This window comes from Ursus arctos, unplaced genomic scaffold (genome assembly GCF_023065955.2).
Source record: "Ursus arctos isolate Adak ecotype North America unplaced genomic scaffold, UrsArc2.0 scaffold_4, whole genome shotgun sequence".
NCBI lineage: Eukaryota > Metazoa > Chordata > Mammalia > Carnivora > Ursidae > Ursus > Ursus arctos.
In genome coordinates, this window is record NW_026623056.1 from 58,404,726 (window position 1) to 58,424,825 (window position 20,100).

The 20,100-nt window shown below is 34.2% G+C and overlaps 1 protein-coding gene across 3 annotated transcripts in view; it reads right to left on the bottom strand.

Moving 5' to 3' along the window:
• Positions 1-20,100, bottom strand: part of CADM2 (cell adhesion molecule 2) — a 1,027,113-nt gene that overhangs the window by 99,320 nt on the left and 907,693 nt on the right. For all 3 annotated transcript variants that reach the window (XM_044381110.3, XM_026489516.4, XM_044381128.3), the window contains exon 6: positions 19,977-20,067. In XM_044381110.3, coding sequence (XP_044237045.1) covers positions 19,977-20,067 — 91 coding nt within the window. The remainder of the gene's footprint in view (positions 1-19,976; positions 20,068-20,100) is intronic.

Genomic DNA, 20,100 nt, shown 5'->3' on the forward strand with positions numbered 1-20,100 from the left:
GATATCTTTAATAACTCCTTATTTATAAATTAATGTTAGAAGGAATTGCCGCAATTCCCTCAGGCTAGCAGTCTATTTAATATCTCGAGCTGGATACAAACCTGATTACTCATTTCCACTGAAACTCTTTGTTTGGTCTTTGGGGCACTTGTTCTGTAAAGTTATACCATAGGAATAGTCCCTCTAATCCTTCCAACTATATATGGGATCCTTACTCCCTAGGTGTGGCAATGGAACCTTGCTTTGTCTTCGAATCTCTCATTCTCTTTTAGGCTCATGCTTGAAAAAAGGAATAAAGAATAAGCAGTTCAGTTATGGAAAAGTAAGTGTCATAATGCAAATCTCCTAAAAAAGAGGTCTGGTGTTCTTGCAGAAGTAAACAGGAGTAAAAGGTCTTCCAAACTTTGGAATGGATGCACTCTCCAGTATCTTCCTTTTCCCAAACGGCTACATCCCCTTGGAGTTCTGAAGTGCCTTTTCCTTCATAAGCACAGTACATGTGGGGCTCTAACATTAAAATTAGTCTTATGAAAATGAAACTTATTTTTCCTAAATGAAAGAAAAATAATAAGTTGCTATAATAACATTCAAGTAAACACCTTGTTCTGGCTCAAAGGAAAAAAGAAAGAAACTTGCAAATATATGTATCTTACATTTCTTTCATACAAGACAAAGCAGGAACTTACAGTTAATGACTTGGTGCCTTATGTATTTATAATTGTATGGCACATGAATATGGTGACTGCCTTTATTTCAGTTTAGAAATTCCCAGGTGATAGATGTGATTGAAGATTTAATACTAGGGAGATTTTTAAACCCAATGCTCTTCTATTTCCTGTGATGGTTTTACTCTACAGTGGAAGAAGGTGGTAGAAGTTACATAAACATCTCGATCCATTTTTCTGCTTTAAGCAGAATTATACTGAAGAAATTATACTGAAGAGTCTCTGTATAAAACTGTGTTAATGTTATCAAATTTTTAGGAAAGCAGGAGAGAAATTAAATTCAAATTGACAAGTGAGTTTGACATTAAGTCAAGCAGAAAATTTTAAAAATTTACTGGGTTCTGGGAAGAAGGATTCTGAGAGAATATAGCCTCGGCCATTCTTCATTGGGTGGACTGAAATTGCATCCATAAGCCACGGCCCAACCATTGACAACCAAGTGAGGTAGAAGAAAAAAAAAAGAGGAAAAAAAAATTAGAAGCCGGTATTGTTGGCTTCTTTTCTTATAATCTAAAATGTAAATACAAAGCAAGTTCAAGGAGCAGTCTTTCTTAAAGCAATGCAACCGATTCAAAATATAATTTTGTAAGGAGTCTCTGTTGGAAGCAAAGGATGTGGCTGCTACACAGGAAAATATAGAGATTACTTGTGGAGCTACTTATTACATTGACCACTTCAAATATAAAGATACACAGAAGGTTATTTTGTTATTGAGGATCAAATGAGAGGTTTCTGAAAATAGGTTTCTAAATATATTTCAAATCAAATTCTTAATTTTTATAAAATGTTGATCTAGGACCTTGGAGAGTTCATCAAGCTGCGATTTTCCCTCAAATTTGATTCTTATGCAACTTAATTGTGATGAAATTTTCTTTCGTTTTATTTGTAATATGGATTTCATACTTTTTATGGAAGCAATTCTTAAGACATCAAGAAACTTTTACTATTATCCAAGTTAACTTTGAATGTTTTACTTATCACAGTTGAAGTTTATTTTAAAACATAGTCAATGAAACATTTGTGTGTCTGTCTTTATAGATATAGTTTTGCTCAAAGGAAAACAAAACTTGAGAAACATTTATAGGAGTCCTCAATGAGTTTCAATGAGTTTAATTAACATAAAATGTTCTACTTTACACTTGTAATCTTAAGACAGATAAGAGTTCAATGAAGAGTTTTGTTATTGTTTGTTAAAGTATGCTATGTACTCTTGACTAGGTACTTCATAAGTTTATACAATTATTATCTAACAACTATCAATAAACAAATGTGTGCAAGTTTTTAAACCAGAAATTACGAAGGATATGAAGAAAATAAACATCTTATCTCTGTGATATTACATTTTTGTAGCTTATATAATGTATATGTCATCAACCATAACATTTGCAGGGCATGGTAAGTGGCATAAATAAGTTATAAAACATAAAGATTCACCATACCTATATTAGGGACATTAGAACAGGCTTTACAAAAGATGTAACTCTTGATTGGTATCTTTAATTGTGGTAGGATTTTAAGTGGTAGAAATGGACGATGCCAACTCAAGAGAAATCAGAACCCTGCGTACGATGCTTGCCCTCAGGAAGCCATATTGTTGAAAAGAGGAATTTAAATACAACAAGTACCAAGAAAAGAGAACGGCATTAATGACAGGTGATATTGTGATTAGCTAAGATAATAAATTATGAAAGGGCAATGTTAATAACTCTTAAGAGGATAACTGAGTTGGGAGTAATAAAAACAAAAGCCAGGATGTAATTTCTAACAGGACCAAATACGCTCATAAGGAATTTAGTCCAAGACAGAATTTATAAGACAAAAAACTGAAGATGAAAAGTATTATTTTAGTGTTAGACTAAAGAATGATGACATAATTTATATGGAGGACAGAATGAAATGTGGTATGGAACATTCTGGTCATAAAGACAACTGTGAACAAAAGCAAAGAAATGGAAAGGTTTGGGGTACAGACATGAGGAAAAAAAACCCAGAAAACAAAAATTTAAAAAAAGTGTACATTTTTGAGCCTGGAACTCAAGCCTGGTCTTGGGTTCCAGGCTTTGAGGAAAAACAAATATACTTTGCTAGGTCTTTTAAGAAGTGAGTATTCCTGTTCCGAGTCTCCTTTATAGCAATGTGAAATATCTGAAGAAGAAAGTTCAATAAAGAGATCATCCGTAGAGTTCTTAAGAAAGAAAGCCAGGTCCTACATAAAGTTGGAATAATAAAGGAAAGTAGAGAACAAAAGAAGATAATAGAATAGCTCTTGGGAAAGTAAATATAATTTTTGGAGCCAGAAAATATATGATGTTAATGAAGAGAGAGAGGCTACTCTCATTATGCTGCCCAGTCTATATAATAGGAACAATCTCAGTCCTAAATAAGAAAAAATAACAATGCAAAACCAACGTACCACCAACCAACCAACCAAACAAACAAATAAATGTATAAACAAAATACAAATCACAATTTAAAAAATTGAGAGATAGTAGATAGGGAAAGTTGATGATTTTACTTTGCGACATGCTAAGTTCAAGGGCTAGAACAAGATCAAGGAATACATCTTTATTCAGTAATAAGAAAACTAGAAATTAGAAGTCAGGGCTGAGGGCAGAACTTTTAGAGAGATATTGGAGTCAAGCAAGTGTCCAAGCTCCAGAAGGAAAACAAAAGGATAGATTACTGAATATTATGGAATATTTTCATTTAAGGGATGAGAAAAGAGAGAGAATGAAGTCCAAGAGGTCTGAGAGAAGACAAAAGAGAATAATGTCAAATGAATAAGAAAGAATCTCTTCAAAAATCCACTGACTTAAACATTTACATTTCTAACCCACCCAATACCTTGACCTCTCAGTTCCATTATTCCCTCATATTCGGTAATTATTTTGTTGGTCTCCCCTCACTCATGATCACACACCAAACTTTGTCACCATCATTTCCTCACTACTATAAAGCTGAAAAATTTTGATTTTTTGAATCATAACCTCCCACCTTCTCAGTACACTGTTCTATTATGCATCAAATCTTCCAATCCTAACTAATAAATCCACCATTTACTTTTATTCTTCAATTCCCCTCTACCTTTAGTTCTCACTTTAACAAGTCTTATTTAATTTAATAATTTAATTTAATTTAATTTAATTTAATTTAATTTAATTTATTTCAGAGAAAGAGAGAGAGTATGAGTGAGAGGGAGAAGGACAGAGAATCTGAAGCAGACTTCACACTGAGCACAGAGCCTGATGCGGGGCTCAATCCCACAACTGCAAGATCATGACCTGAGCCAAACTCAAGGGGTGGACGCTTAACCAATTGAGCCACCCACTCACCCCTCTTTAACCAGTCTTAAATGCAATCAAGATTTCCTTTTTCTTTTTCCCATCCATTGTACTTATCTGGTTAATTCCCAGCCCTGATGAACACAACTTTTCTGTCTTCTCTTTGTCTTTATCAGAACATCAAAACATGGTGAAGAAAAAAATGAGGAGAGGATAAATGGTTTATTAGTTTAAACACTGTTCTTGAAGTCATCATGCAAGAATAAGCATGAAGAGCAATGAGAAAAACAACTTTATTTTTTTGAGAAAGAAAAACAATTTTAAAGCCAAAGTAAATATTATTACTATGTCTTTGAATATTTCATGTATTTAAAAATTTTGTAAGTTTGTTTATTTTTCTGATCAGTGGAAGTATGTCTCATGCATCATTATAAACATTATTTAGAACATATGATTAGATCTATACACTTCTGGCTTCTAAAACTCTTTAACACAATATTTACAACACAAATTTTTGCAAAATTTATATATTGATACAGTTAGTATCATCATTTGTTAAGTTGGCTTTGCCCTAACATTTCAAAGATCTAAGGCTAAAATAGTACAGTAAGTGAAGAGAAAAAAAAGGAGAGGCTTAAAGAAATCACCCAGATGAAGGAATTCTTAAACCATTTCCCTTTCAAACATGTAATTTCCCCTTGTATTTCTAGCTTGTTGCAGTTATTTGTACTGACTCATTTAATAGGTATGTCTTTGTGTGTTTTCTATGAGAAAGAAAAAGAACAGAATGGTTCTTTAGCCTTTTTTCCTCACTGGTCCCCATGCCCTTTTGTGTTCAGTGGTTTCAGAACATACTCTCCAATCATGTGCTTTATCATAATAGTTTTTAGAGGTTAGTCTTTGCTCAGCATAGATATGATATTTCCCATACCTGCACAATTCTTTTCATGTAAAGCAATGCACTGTGTTGTTGCCATTTTCTTTGTACGTGCAATTTGAGAATCTCAATGATTCCTATTTAAAGGCTCAACAGTGAAAGCCCCTAACTCAAATATCACCATAAGTACTTCTGTCTAATAGGGTCAAAGGTGTTTAATGTGGTAATAAATGAAGTCAGTTTGAAGTGGAAAATTCAAGCCTACTTATTCCATTAATTGTAAGTTGACACTCTGATTTTGAATCTATCTACTCACTCATGTGAACTCCTGAAAACAACTACTACACTAGTGTGGTGTCAAGTAGAAGTCTCATTACATTGAAGATTAGATTTAGATGGGACAATAACAACAGTATTAAGTTCATCATTAGATTTAAAACCTAAATAGCAAATAAGAAAAGGACTTCTTTTATCCTGATTAATCTGAGCATATGCTACTTGATTCTGTTTTTTTAAGGCACTTCTTGCCTCCAAGTTTAGAAGCTTGTAGTTGAAACAGAAAATAACCTATATGCAAGAGGTAAGTGCTCTTTAGAAGGCTTGAAAATAATGGCCTTTTTGAGAGTGCCTGTGAAATCCTGGATGAGTTTTTACTGAAAAGATAGTATTCATTGATGATTATTTTAACAATTTTGAGAAACAATGTAGTCATACTGCAAACTATAATTTCAGCCAATTTATGGCACAACAAATAAGATTATCCCTAGAAGAGATAAGATTGCTATGATCCTGAAGGAGTGACAGATTTTAGCACTGAAGGAAAAAATATTCAAGATTGTGACAAATGCTTAAGATAATCCCTCAAGGGCTTTGTGCATAAGCAAAACAATTACCCATGGCTTATTTATACTTAACTTTTCTTTACTTTGGTAAATAAAAAATATTAATTCCTGGTTAAAAGGTCAAGAAATCTTGAGTAGGGGCGCCTGGGTGGCGCAGCGGTTAAGCGTCTGCCTCCGGCTCAGGGCGTGATCCCAGCATTATGGGATCGAGCCCCACATCAGGCTCCTCTGCTATGAGCCTGCTTCTTCCTCTCCCACTCCCCCTGCTTGTGTTCCCTCTCTCGCTGGCTGTCTCTCTCTCTGTCAAATAAATAAATAAAATCTTTAAAAAAAAAAAAAGAAATCTTGAGTAAACATCCATTCCCTCATCTAAGCAGTAATTTCTATGATATATTTAAAAATGATCATGATAAAGAAAATATTTTTTTCAACTTATTTGAAACTTAGTCACTTCTGAAAACTTCCTTTGACTAAGCTAGACTTTGGAACATTTTCACTTTTCTTCAAATCAAGAACTTCTGAGTCTAAATTTTTCAGAATCTGCCACTTTATCAATCTATGTACATTATAAGGCAACTTGATGCCATATAAAATGAATCTATAAGCATCTTAATCAATCGGATGCCTGAAAACCATTAAGTTCAAGGGCATGTTATTATTATGTGCTCCTATATCCCATATAGGAGTTACTTTATAATCCATTACTTATACTACTATAAAATAATGCTAATTAACCTTATAAGTTGGAATAATCATGAATATTTATGTTAAACACTGTGTCACTACCATAGTACTGCTTCTGCTCCATGACCTATTTGTTTTCTGGTACTAAAACCAATGGTCTTAGAAAATTAAGAGTAAAATGCACATCATTTATCTGGTAGCTGGGAAATTAAATGCTCCATATAAGTCAATGCTGAAGATAATTGAAATTTAAGACTTAAACATTTGAAAGTATATTTTGATCATTTGAATGAAACCCTTCTCAAAAGATCAAACTTATCTGCATTATTTAACATAACATTCTTAGCAGCATTTGCCTATTTTTTGGAGCTCAGATCTCCTCAGTCTGAACATATATTTTTACATACTGATGGCTTTAGAGGGACTGAAGTGATTAAGACTTCGGCGTCACCACAGTTGGTATTAATGCAATGATTTTCAAACCTTTTGAGGTGTGATCTATAGAAAAACACATTTTATAACACTACACAATGCACAAACCCATACAGGAAATAAAAGCTTGCTCTTTGTAGTGCTCTGTGACATTTTCTTAATTTTTTCTTCTATACTTCTCTATTCTTTTCCTTTCCAATTCTATTATTTTCTATTTTATTCTTGGCTTTTAAAAATAATTTGCTAATTGATCTTATGACTCATTAATTAGCCACAGCCAGCATTTGAAAAACTCTGACCCACAGTTAGAGTTCCTATGGCCCTTAGGTCTTTTTGTCCTTGTGCTGCAAAGCTATTATATTTTTAATCTTGCTTTTATATGGTCACTTTGAATACGGAAAGGATGAGACTTTAGGTAGGGAAAGAATAGGGGCCCCAACTAGGCTCTGAGGGAATTTCAGGTACATAGACACTGGAACAGAACAAAAATAGAGGTAAGGAAGAAATATCAGAACCCCCGTCCCAACTGTTAAGGGCTAAAATGTTTTTCTAATAATTACACTGTAACCACAGAAAATAGAAAATATCCGCACACAAAAAATGATCAGGCCTCAAAGGAGAAGTTAACTATAAAGATTAACCAAACCTACATATCTACATATCCGCAGATCACAGATCTCACAAGAAACAAAGACTCACATACAATGTATACGTGTCATATATGGTTCCAGACCACTGACCTAACCACCGGCAAGTTCCCTCGTAAAGTCCTAATAAAAGGCCAGAGATAAAAAGCTTTAATTGGCAACCTGGTCAGGATCCCTGTCAATCCTGAGAGCTTTTTTTGTATTCTTGCTTAATAAAAGTCTATCGCTTTGCTCACTCTCTTTTGTCTGCGAGATTCATACTTACTGGATCCCGTGAGACAAGACTCTTGCTCACTGTGTTCATCCCTGTACTTGCAATCTTGAGTGCTAGTGATGAAGTTCATCACAGAACACCATTTCAGAGACATCTGCTTGTCACAAGTCACAATGGTTGCTGTTCTTTTCTCCTATTTTTATTTTGATTCTCTCTTCTTTCTCGTTTGCTTGAAGCATCCCAAATATTTCTGGTACTCTGAATTTGCAAGAGTTGGGCTGTAAAGCCATCAGTAATTACTGGCAGATTCTTCCAATTCCAATTAGAGACCAATGTAAATGTTCATATTTTATACAATTTGAGACATTGTTTCCCATTTAAATTTTTTCAAACTTTGAAGTTTAGGGGCTTCTGTATAATTGAGGTTATATCTGAAAAAGTGAATCAATATACACTCCACATTGTAAAAACCTGTGTAATGCAAGACAATGTCTTTAGATTGTTTGAGTATATGGCTTTCAGAGGAGTAAGAATTTTCTTAGTTTTACTTAGCAGATGACATGATACTATATATAGAAAACCCTAAAGAGTCCACCAAAAAACTATTAGAACTAATAAGTGAATTCAGTAAAGTTGCAGGATACAAAATTATTATGCATAAATCTGTGGCATTTATATACACCAATAATGAACTAACAGAAATATGAATTAAGAAAACAATCCCATTTATAATTGCATCAAAAAGAATAAGAAACCTAAGTATAAGTTTAACTAAAGAGGTAAAAGACCTATACTGTGAAAACCTTAAGACACTGATAAAAGAAATTGAAGATGATACAAATAAATGGAAAGATAGTCCATGCTCATGGATTGAAAGAACTAATACTGTTAAAATGTCCATATTACCCAAAGTAATCTACAGATTCACTATAGTCCTAATCAAAATACCAATAGCAATTTTCACAGAATTAGAATAAATAATCCTAAAATTTGTGTGGAACCACAAAAAACAAACAAACAAAAACAATTATCCAAAGCAATCTTGACAAAGAACAGACTGGAGGCATCACATTCTCAGATTTGAAACTATCCTACAAAAATATAATAAAACAGTATGGTACTGGCATAAAAACAGACACACAGATCAATGGAACAGAATAAGAAGCCTAGAAATAAACCCTTACGTGGTCAGTTAATCTATGACAAAGGAAGCAAGAATACCCAATAGGGAAAATGTAGTCTCTTAATAAGTGGTGTTGGGAAAACTGGACAGCTACATGCAAAAGAATGAAACTGGATTACTTTCTTCTACCACATACAAAAATAAACTCAAAATAGATTAAATATCTACCTAAATGAAAGACCTGAAGCCATAAAACTAAAAGAAAACAGGTAGCAAACTCTTGGACACTGGTCTTAGCACTGTATTTTAGATATATATGATCTGTCTCCTCAGGCATGGGGAAACAAAAGCAAAAAATAAACTATTGGGTCTACTTCAAACTAAAAAGCTTCTGTGTACAGCAAAGGAAGCCATTAAAACAAAAAGGCAACCTACTAAATGGGAGAAGATATTTGCAAATGTTACATCTGATAATGGATTAATATCCAAAATACATGACGAACTCTTAAATTCAACACCAAATCAAACATTAAAAATGGGCAGTGGAACTAATAAACATTTTCTCCAAAGAAGACATCCAGATGGCCAATAAATACATGAAAAAGTGTTCAAATCACTAATCATCATGGAAATCCAGATCAAAACCACAGTGAGGTATCATTTCACACCTGTTACAGTGACTTTTATCAAAAAGACAAGAAATAACAAGTGTTGGCAGTAATGTGGTGAAAAAGGAACCCTCGTGCACTGTTGATGGGAATGTAAATTGGTGTAGGCACTATGGAAAATAGTATGGAAGTTCCTCAAAAAATAAAAAATAGAAATACAATACGACCCAGCAATTCCACTTCTGGGTATTTACCTGAAGGGAAAAAACCAAACAAACAAACAACACACTAATTCAAAAAGATATATGTGCCCCTATATTAATTGCAGCATTGTTTACAATAGCCAAGACATGAAACAACCTAAACATCTATCAATAGATGATGACTGGATAAAGAAGATATACATACATACACACACTTGAGTATTACTCAGCCATAAAAAGGAGGAAATCTTGCCATTTGCAACAACATGGATGGACCCAGAGGGCATTATGCTAAGTGAAACAAGACAGAAAAAGACAAATATTGTATGTTTCTGCTTATATGTGAAATCCAAAATCCAGAAAAAACAAACAAAACAGAAACAGACTCATAAATAGAGAAAACAAATTGGTGGTTGCCAGAGGGGAAAGGTGTGGGGGGATGGCAAAATAGGTGAAGGGGATTAAGAGATAACAAATTTCCAGTTATAAAGTAAAACAGTAATGGAATGTAAAGTATGGTATAGGAAGTACAGTCAATAATATCATAATAACTTTGTATGGTGATAGATGGTAAGTACACTTTCTGTGGTGAGCATTTAATAATGTATATAAATGTCCAATCACTATGTTGTACAGCTTAAAATAACATAATGTCTGTCAACTATGCTTCAATTAGATAAATAAATAAAAGAGTTTTGCCATACAAATCACATATGTGTGTGAGCACTTATTTTTACAGAAGATAGATTTTATAAAACCAAAACTTAATGAAAACCTGAGAACTAATTAGCATATAGAAATTCTATTTGATTATGACAATTTGGCATTAATTTAGAATTTAACTTATTGTTACATATTAAGAACATTTCTTGTATTGAATTTGGTTCATAAAAAGTACATATAGATTGCTTCTTAGTATCTTTTATGGAATGACTTTTTCTTTTCAAAGGAGAAAGATATTTATTATTCTACATTTCCCTCAAAAGGAGAAGGCTGATATTTTTATGTGTTCTTGGATTTGTTGTCTCAAAAATGCCCTCGTTACTCTAACAGTCTTTGGCCTATAGTCTCTAAAGTAGGTATATTTTATATATATATATATATATATATATATATATATATAGTGATTCTGAATTAATTTTAGTTTCCACATTTTGTTTCCTTCATATATTATACATAAGTCATAGTCAAAATATTTAACACAGGCACAGAATAATCTACTTCTCAGCTGACTGGTGACCACCAGAGGGATGGATATTAGCTCTAACATTATGACACATATCACAGAAAAAAATTTCAAGGATAAAAGACAAATCTTGTTGAATGGCACTTGTTGAGCAAAGGGTTAATATTTTCTTTAATTAGGATGAGGTATAATATTTCAGATTTTTTTAATGTTAAGTGATTTTTGTTTCTGCAATTTTCCTACAATTACCATTTTGATGACTTGTTTTTATATAAACATGCATGCAATATTTATATATCTTTAAATAAAGAGTAAAATGCCAGGATGTAATCTCATAATACATTTTAAAAAACACAGATTTTTAAACCCCTGTGTTCAAAAGTCCACATCTTGAAAAATCTCATCAACATATAAGACAGCATCATTCCACAATGGTGTCTTAAGCATACTGAGACATTTTTGTGTTAGAGTTTCCCACTGAACATTTACATAATCTCTCAAAAAAATTGGCTTTTTGTTGTAAGAAAACTGCTTACCTAGAAATGTTCAAGAAGTACATTTCCTCTATGGATCTATAATCGTGGTTCTGTAAGCTCTTATGGGACTTTTGCAAGACATAGGAACATTTAATTGAAAATGATTGAGTGCCCAACACACCACAGATGCCCAGCCTAAATAACAGCAGTGGAGATTACCGAGAGTCAGCTTCTTGTTTCAAAAACAAAACCAAATATATTCGGTCTCATTTCCAAGATAATCACTTGTGTGTTTCCAAAGAGTCAACGTGTGATTAAATTTTGAAGCCATGAGTTGGAAGCAAAAGACCATATGGGCCTCAGAAAAGAAATTCATATGGGAAGGACAGCTCATGGATATATATATTTTTTAATTACGAAAATTTAGAGCTAATTTCTCAATATTATACCTTTAAAAACATGGCAGAAGAAACTGGGTATATTGCTTTTAACTTTTAATTAATTAATTAAGACAATTTTGCATCTTCTAGATATCGGAACACAGGCAAAAACACACACACACACACACACCCCAAAAAACAAACAAAAAACAAAAAAGCAATCTAAATGTCCTGTAACCTTTTTTATAGCAAGGACTAACATTTTGATAGTATCTAAATGGTAAGCACCCTCATTCTGTTTATTCCACCAATTATGTTATTCCACCAATTATTTTGGTGATATCTTAAGCATAATACTTAAAAAGAAAAAGCCCATAATTTTGAGGGGTGTTTCTTTTAACTTCGTGCCCATACCCTCACCTTCTAAGGCATTGTATTTCATTGCATTGGTTTTACATTTGCATTGGTATTGCCTTGTAGGTGAAATGTACAGTCTTAATCATCTTAAAGATACATAAAATTAAGAATATAATCTGCTTTTAAAAAACAAATATATGTGGGCATCTGGGTGGCTCAGTTGGTTAAGCATCTGCCTTTGGCTCAGATCATGATCCCAGGGTCCTGGGATCTAGGCCCATATCAGGCTCCCAGCAGAGCAGGGAGAGAGCCTTCTCTCTCTCTCTCTGCCTGCCGCTCCCCCTGCTTATGCTCCCCACCCCCCCGTCAAATGAATAAATAAAATCTTTAAGAATATATATGTGTGTGTGTACGTGTGTAACAACAAAATAGTTATTACACACCTAATCATAAAATCTAGTCAGAAATTATTTGGATATATTTAGAAACTGTTTAGATAATATTTAGATATGCTAACAGGTTTGGGCTTGCATAAGTGGTAATTGTTAAATAAATTGCATTTTTTTTACATATTTGATTGAAATATAGGCTCTCCTAGTGGTTTGTCAGAACTCTTTCATTCTTGCCAACTTCACCAGGTTATTGTGAAAAATCAATAAAATAGGAGAACTGAAAACGCTGGGTAAATAAGAAAACATAACCATCAGTGTTGTTAAAATTTTACTTTTATTTTTTATTTCTAAAATTTTTTACAAAGATTTATTTATTAGCTTTTAGAATGGGCAGAGGGGCAGAGGGAGAAAGAGAATCTCAAGCAGACTCTGCACTGGTGCAGAGCCTGAGAAGGGGCTCAATTTCGCTACCTTGAGATCATGACCTGAGCCAAAAACAAGAGTCAGACACTTAACTGACTGAGCCACCTGCACGCCCCATAAATTTTTGTAAAGCATGTTTGTAATCTCAATTCTACCACTTATCATCTGGGTGACTGGAAAAGGGTACGCAACCTCCACAAGACTTATTTTCCTCATTTACAAACTAGAAATGATTATGAGTCTGTAAGCCTTTTCCAACAAGATATTTGTTTGGTTTAAATAAGACAATAAGCATAAAAGAATTTGGAAAACTATATCAAAATGAGGTCTTCCACATCACAGACCCTGGATTGTCAACCACCCATGAGTCAAGCCTTTCGCTGGGTTTTGGTTGTGTAAGGTTTTTAATTTCCTGCTTTGGCTTTCTGTCAAAACTTGCTAACATGTGGTCTCTTTCATACCAGCAGAACTGCTCTAGAGTATAGCCTGGTCCATGTTTGTGGGACCAGAACTCACTCTCTAACCCCTCCGGTCCTTTCCAATTATTCTAAAACTTTTTCTACCTTAACACTATGAAGTGCTGCTCCTGTGGCTCAGTATCTTCCAGTTTCCCATTTCTCACTATATTATATTTTGCTCCTGACAGGGGTTCATGCCTCTGACTCTCTTTTGGCACCTCATTATTACTGTGTAACCTCAACTAAAATAGCCATGTTGTTCAATCCGTTTTGCCATGATTTTAGCATGGATATCTTTGCCGTTCAAACATGCTTTTGAAAGTCACAGACCATTCTGTGTTCATTCTGCTTGGAACCTTGAATTTCAGAGCCATGGAAGAAATCTGAGTTGATAACTCAGTTTCCAGGATTGCCATAGCAGTCCAATATTAGCATATGTATTAAATATATAATTAAGACTCCCAAGTTTAAAACTTGTGAGATATGCTGTATGTAACTCTTTGACAAAATTGTAATTTATCATCATCTTCATGGTTATTATTTACTATGAAATTACTTGGAGGCAGAAATTTCATATACACTGTCATTAATCTTTAAAATGGTTTGTTCACTAGATTTTATTTTATTTTTAAAGAATAAAAAAAATAGTTGGTATACAAGAGTGAACTCCAATGTAAACTATGGACTTTATGGTAAGAACAATGGGTCCCTGTAGGTTCATGGTTTGTAATAAAGGCACCGCTGCTCTGTGAGATGTCCATAGCGGGGGGTGTTGTGCATGTGTGGTAATGGGGATATTTGGGAACTCTGTACTTTCCACTCAGTTTCACTATGAACCGACAACTGCTCTAAAAAAGTAGTTTATTAATTAAAAATAAAACACTTCAGGTGGTTAAGTGACTTGCTCAAGTCCACTCAGGCCACAGATATCCACAGATTTATAAATCAAACCTAGTTTTGTATTTTTCTTTCTAATGTGTCACACAACTCTTAGTACCCCGGAGCATGACAGTGTTGGAATTATACCTGAACAGAAACACAGACCTTGATGATTAACTAGATGACTTTCTTTAAGATACGTGGTAGGAGAGAAATAGCTATTGTGTAACTAGTACCTATTATGCACTAGGTCAGATTATATGAAATTGCTATTATTGTAGATCAGTGCTGTTTTTTCAAAATTCACATTTGTCCTGTTTTGGCCTAAAACATTTGATTATGGATGATAACTCCTCCTTTAACTCCTGGTTTATTTTATCATTTCTTCTTCTTTTTTTTTTTTTTTTAAAGATTTTATTTATTTATTTGACAGAGAGAGACAGCCAGCGAGAGAGGGAACACAGCAGGGGGAGTGGTAGAGGAAGAAGCAGGCTCACAGCAGAGGAGCCTGATGTGGGACTCGATCCCGGCACGCCAGGATCACGCCCTGAGCCGAAGGCAGACGCTTTAACGACTGCGCTACCCAGGCGCCCCTATTTTATCATTTCTTCTGTCTGTGATTAGATTGTATGACAATTAGTAAATAACCTACGCTTTGTAAAAAGGTCATAATAGGCTGAGAAAACGACTTGAAATAATAAAACTGTTTAGCCTTAATTTGCATCTCATTTTTTAATATCTATTATGCTAATAGGAAAATGCATCAAATATATCAATATGTTCTTATCAGATTTCTTCTTAAATTCTTGATCATTTTCAAAGTGGATGCATAATTGTTCCTCTAAAACACCTCACTAGTTGTTATATGGTATGTGATCTGTCTTCCTAAAGATTAAAATCTTTCTTCTTGTACAGAATAGGGCATGTTATATGCTATGCAATTACGTATACTAGATTTACGCCAAGACATAAGAAACTGTGCTTACCAGAAGGTGAAATAGTAAGCAAAACATAAACATTATGCCGGATACACAGAAAAAAAGTTTATCGAAACCTATAATTAATGTATTTTATAGATTAAATGCCAAATGCACATTGATTTGACTGAAAATGTCCCATAGCTTTTCTGAAGTAAATTTACAAAGTGCTAAACATTTGATTAAAAGGAATGATGATTCTTTAACTCTAGCATGTGGGGGCAACCCCACACCTTTTAAGGTCATGACTTTAATGTAATGCAACAGCTTTTTTCTTTCCCTACTTTTATAAAAGGAGAATGCTGCTGCCTGAAAGCTGTCTGGGAATTCAGCCAAAGAAAGAAGAAGGTTGCAAAAACTCTGGGGACTTGAAAGAAAAGTGGTTGGCATTAGCTCTGTCCTCACTTTAAACTCAAATTAAAACAATAGACAGACATGTACAGTAATCTCTCTTTTAAGGAAAGAATACAATGCCTCTATAGTAATGTGAAGTGGAACAATTTGGTCCTGGCCCAAGTTACGCAGCTGTTCCATAGGAAAATAGCAAAAGGCTTCAGTCCAAAGCAGGCAAATAAGGCATGATTGTTCGTAAACAGTCACTGGGGCCCTCACATTTAGAACAAGGAAAACAACATTAGCATACAGGAGGATAGGTTAGGAGCCTGAGTCTCAGGACAAGTTGAACCATGCCATCAGTTTATGACTTATACAAAAGGCAGTGGTGTTATTTTGCCTACTATCAATATGCCTAGTAACTGTGAATAATTCATTTCTTCAGGAAGCTATGTATCAGGCAAATACTTTTTAAGAAACAATGAAGATTTGATCATGGATTAAAGATACGAGAGGAAAAGGAATCACATATCTGTTATCCAGTTCTGATTTTCACCTGCTCATTCAAGGAGGATCAGGCAAAATGGGAAAGACGGTAGGAATTAAGTGTTTGGATAGCCCATCAGAAGCTAAGCCACGGTGCTGCTTCTCACTGTGGTTTCAAAATAACAAAATGGGGAATCAGGTGTAATAGCTGCAAAGTAATAGAGCAGAACTTTGACAGTGATTACCAGAGTAAGACAGGAAATTTGAACCTGCCCCCTGGGTATATGTGATATCACATACTTCATTTTCACTCCTATTCTTTAGGCTTCTTTGATCCTGTCTTAAAATATAGACAATAGCTCTATTATTTTTTTAAACTTCTGTTTGGCACACATTTCTTTTCTCATTCCTTTCTACTTTTCATGATTCATTTTCTGAAATGGGTGGTCTTTCCATTTTCTTTACTTCCCCACCACCTACTAATTCCCTGATTAATCCATTTCAATTTGCCTTCTGTTCTCTTTGCTCTAGTGAGACTGTTTTCTTTATGATCAGTAAGATTTCCTTCTGGGAAAATCCAATGATTTCTTTTCGGTCTTCCCTTGTTTTTTTGTCCTGTCTGCCTCATCTGGCACTGTTGGAGATAGAATAAAACTAAAGAGAGGCTAGGAATTACACTGTCTTTAAAGAGGTTAATGCTTTCATTTAATAGAAATGATAGTTACTTTGAAAATGCTGAAGAGTGGATTTTAAGATGATTAGGAAGAATAGAAGAGAAACAGTGGTCTAAAGGCAGGAAGGAATCAAAGAAGTTGGTTATTTCTCTAACATCAATGCCTGGCAATCTGCAAGGAAAGAAAACGATAAAAAGGAAATTGCAAATGAGTATACAAGAGAAACATTTATTCGTAGATGGTGGCATACAGAATATAACATTGGGAACTACAAGGATAAAGACAGAATAGAATGACCATTTTCACCCTAATGGAGCTTACAAGGTAATCGCCAGAAGATATTACACTAATTAGGGATTTTTTTAATACAATTATTACCTCCTGCTAGAAATGGTCATTTTGTTAGGAATTTGGTAAGTTTCCAGAAAGCGCATAAATATAGAAAAAAGTCCAATAAAAGAGAATGGCAACAGTAAAATATTTCTTGAGACTAGCCAGTTCTTCACTGTTAGGCTCCAAGGGTTCATCTTCAGTGCTAAACATTAGCCCAGTTTTTCAAGTCGCTTAGGCTAATGTAAGTGACAATTTAGACTCAGTAACTGAAGTAGCAGAAAATAGCTGAAAGAATATACGTTTGGGATAATGATTGAACTGAGTGTAAATCCTGAATCATCCATATTAAACCTGGATGAATATAGGAAATTTGGTGAACATTGTTGAGCAGCTTTAGTTTTCTTTTCCATAAAATAAGGAGTCTTATTTCCTTTATTTCCAAAGTGATATTAGTCAGGATCCTTCTGACAAAGGTAACATTTTCTATTTCCTAAACTTCTGGAACTTTTGTATTCTTAAGTGAAATAAACAAATGAGAGGCTACTGTACTTTTCATTCAGCTGCAGTGCAGAGGAGTATTACACATCCAAGCTTATTTCTAGGTAGCTGAAACAGAAACCCACAATAAGACACATCTATTCAACCACAGTTGAGCTGAGGAAAATGGACTACCTAAAGACCTAATTACCTCCACCTCACACACTAATTATTCACATAAATTAAATGCCATTTCTGCAATCCCTGGGTGGCTCAGTGGATTGAGCAGCTGCCTTCCACTCAGGTCATAATCCCAGGGTCCTGAGATCGAGCTCCGTGTTGTCGGGCTGTGGAGAGCCTGCTTCTCCCTCTCCCCCTGCTTTCTCTCTCTCTCTCAAATAAATAAATAAATAAAATCTTTAGAACAAAACAAAACAAAACAAAAAACCCCACTGTTTCTGCTATTGGAAGTAGATATAGAACCAAAGAGTAGATAATTGACAGGTAATTGGATACCATTTGAACAGGTGTATATTTATTTCCAAGCATTCTAATATTCTATTTCCCATCCTCCTCTAATTGTATATGTTGTACACATATTCCAAATGTACAGATATGTAATTTGGGGCAGATCAATGAAGAAAAGGTAAAAGCAAAACTCCTTTGCTATGCCCTCATCCTGATCATATTCCTTTATGTCCCCAAATGCTGACCTCCGAGATTATGAGGAGGAAGAAAAGAAAAAAGCAAACAAAACGACAACAGAAGCAGAAGCAAATAGAGAGAGGAGGAACAGACTAACTTGGGAAATAATAAGTGAAAGCAACAGGAGTGGAGATGGAAGGAAAAGTTAGGAAAGAAATTCTGTTGTGACATACACAGAATCGGGACTAAGGAAATTAGGATTTTAGTATGTCTACAGGTGACTAGAGTCTATTACACTTCTTTCTCTAGTTAAGAGTACTGAACTTGTAGCCAAAAGCTCTTATTGAAGCTATAAGACTGAAATGCACTGTCACACTCAGCATACTGCAGTTGAAAAATGTTTTCTATAAGCAATTTAAGCTTATCAGAAAGTAAGAACTAGGAAAGTGAATTGCACAGAATATATGTAGCAAAGCTACTATGAAAAAGTTTGTTCCTTTCAAAGTCTAAAATGCCTTAAATGTTTCTTAAAAGATAGGAGAAAAATAATGGATGAATTTATGAATGTTCTTTAAATCAGTATGTTTGCATCTTTAGAAAATAATACTGGAGGGGCGCCTGGGTGGCACAGCGGTTAAGCATCTGCCTTCGGCTCAGGGCGTGATCCTGGCGTTATGGGATCGAACCCCACATCAGGCTCCTCTGCTATGAGCCTGCTTCTTCCTCTCCCACTCCCCCTGCTTGCGTTCCCTCTCTCGCTGGCTGTCTCTATCTCTGTTGAATAAATAAATTAAAAAAAAAAAAAAGAAAAGAAAATAATACTGGAAGAGAGAACAGTTTTAAAATATCAAAACTTTGATAAAGAAAGTGTGAATTCACTTAGTGTGTTAAAATTATAATATCATACAGTTGAGGAAGTTGAAATTTCAGGCTTCTCCCTTAATATTCTTTTAGAATATTCTTCACGTAATAATAAGAAAGCTATACTTAAATAAAAAATATTATTAGGAATACCTTTTTAGTAATTTAACTTGATTTGCACAGAAGCTATCCCATACAGTTTTGCATGGAAAACAATTAAATTCCTCCTATTAAAATTTAAACAAATTGCAAATCAATTGGAAGTTTAAAAAAAATTTAAAAAATGACTTTCAGCTCAACCTAGACTGTTACTATATTAGAAAGATCAAATTGCTGTCAAATGGTCTTTGAGTAATGCATATTGGGTAATCTACTCTTGAATTTTGCATAAAAAATAGATTTTTTATGAGTTAGTTGTTTATAAACATGAATGTCAAAAAGTAAAATTTTAAAGTTGAAATGATATTAGAACCTATATATTCTAATAATGAAATCACTTTACAGTTGAAAATGTTGGAACATCTCACATTCACGAATTATGTTTCACAGGGGGTACATTAGAAATGTAGATGTGATTTCCCTTCTTAAGAAAATGATTTCTCATTTAAGTTTAAAACTTGGGGATATTTTGAGGATGCTTCAATATTTTCAAAGATTTTCATGGGAGAACTAAGTTCAGCTCTGTGTAGAACGCCTATCAATCTCATGATGTAAACAGTGACTGATTAAGCCCACTTTCCTTTCAGGTTGAAATATCTTACTAGAAATAAAAGGGGAAAAAAATCACAGCTGGAAACCTTCCCAGAAACTTCACTAGATGACAAAGTAAAAGACCAATCTTCCACAGATACTTAATGAAGACATGGTTCAGGGGATTTCTGTTCTAGAGATCACTTTGCCCACCAAGAAAAGACAAAAACAGTGGATTTCTTCAGTTAAAGCCTGAAATCAAAGCAGGATAGGAGAAAAAGTGAAAAACTTTAGTGCTCATTAAATCACTTACAGTGGTTTTCCTTTGGATTCACAAGTCAAAATTAATGGCTGTCCTTCTTGTGGAAAAGGAGTGGATGGTATAATCTTAACTGATGGTGTATCTAGAAAAAAAATGAAAAGGAATATTAAGAAAG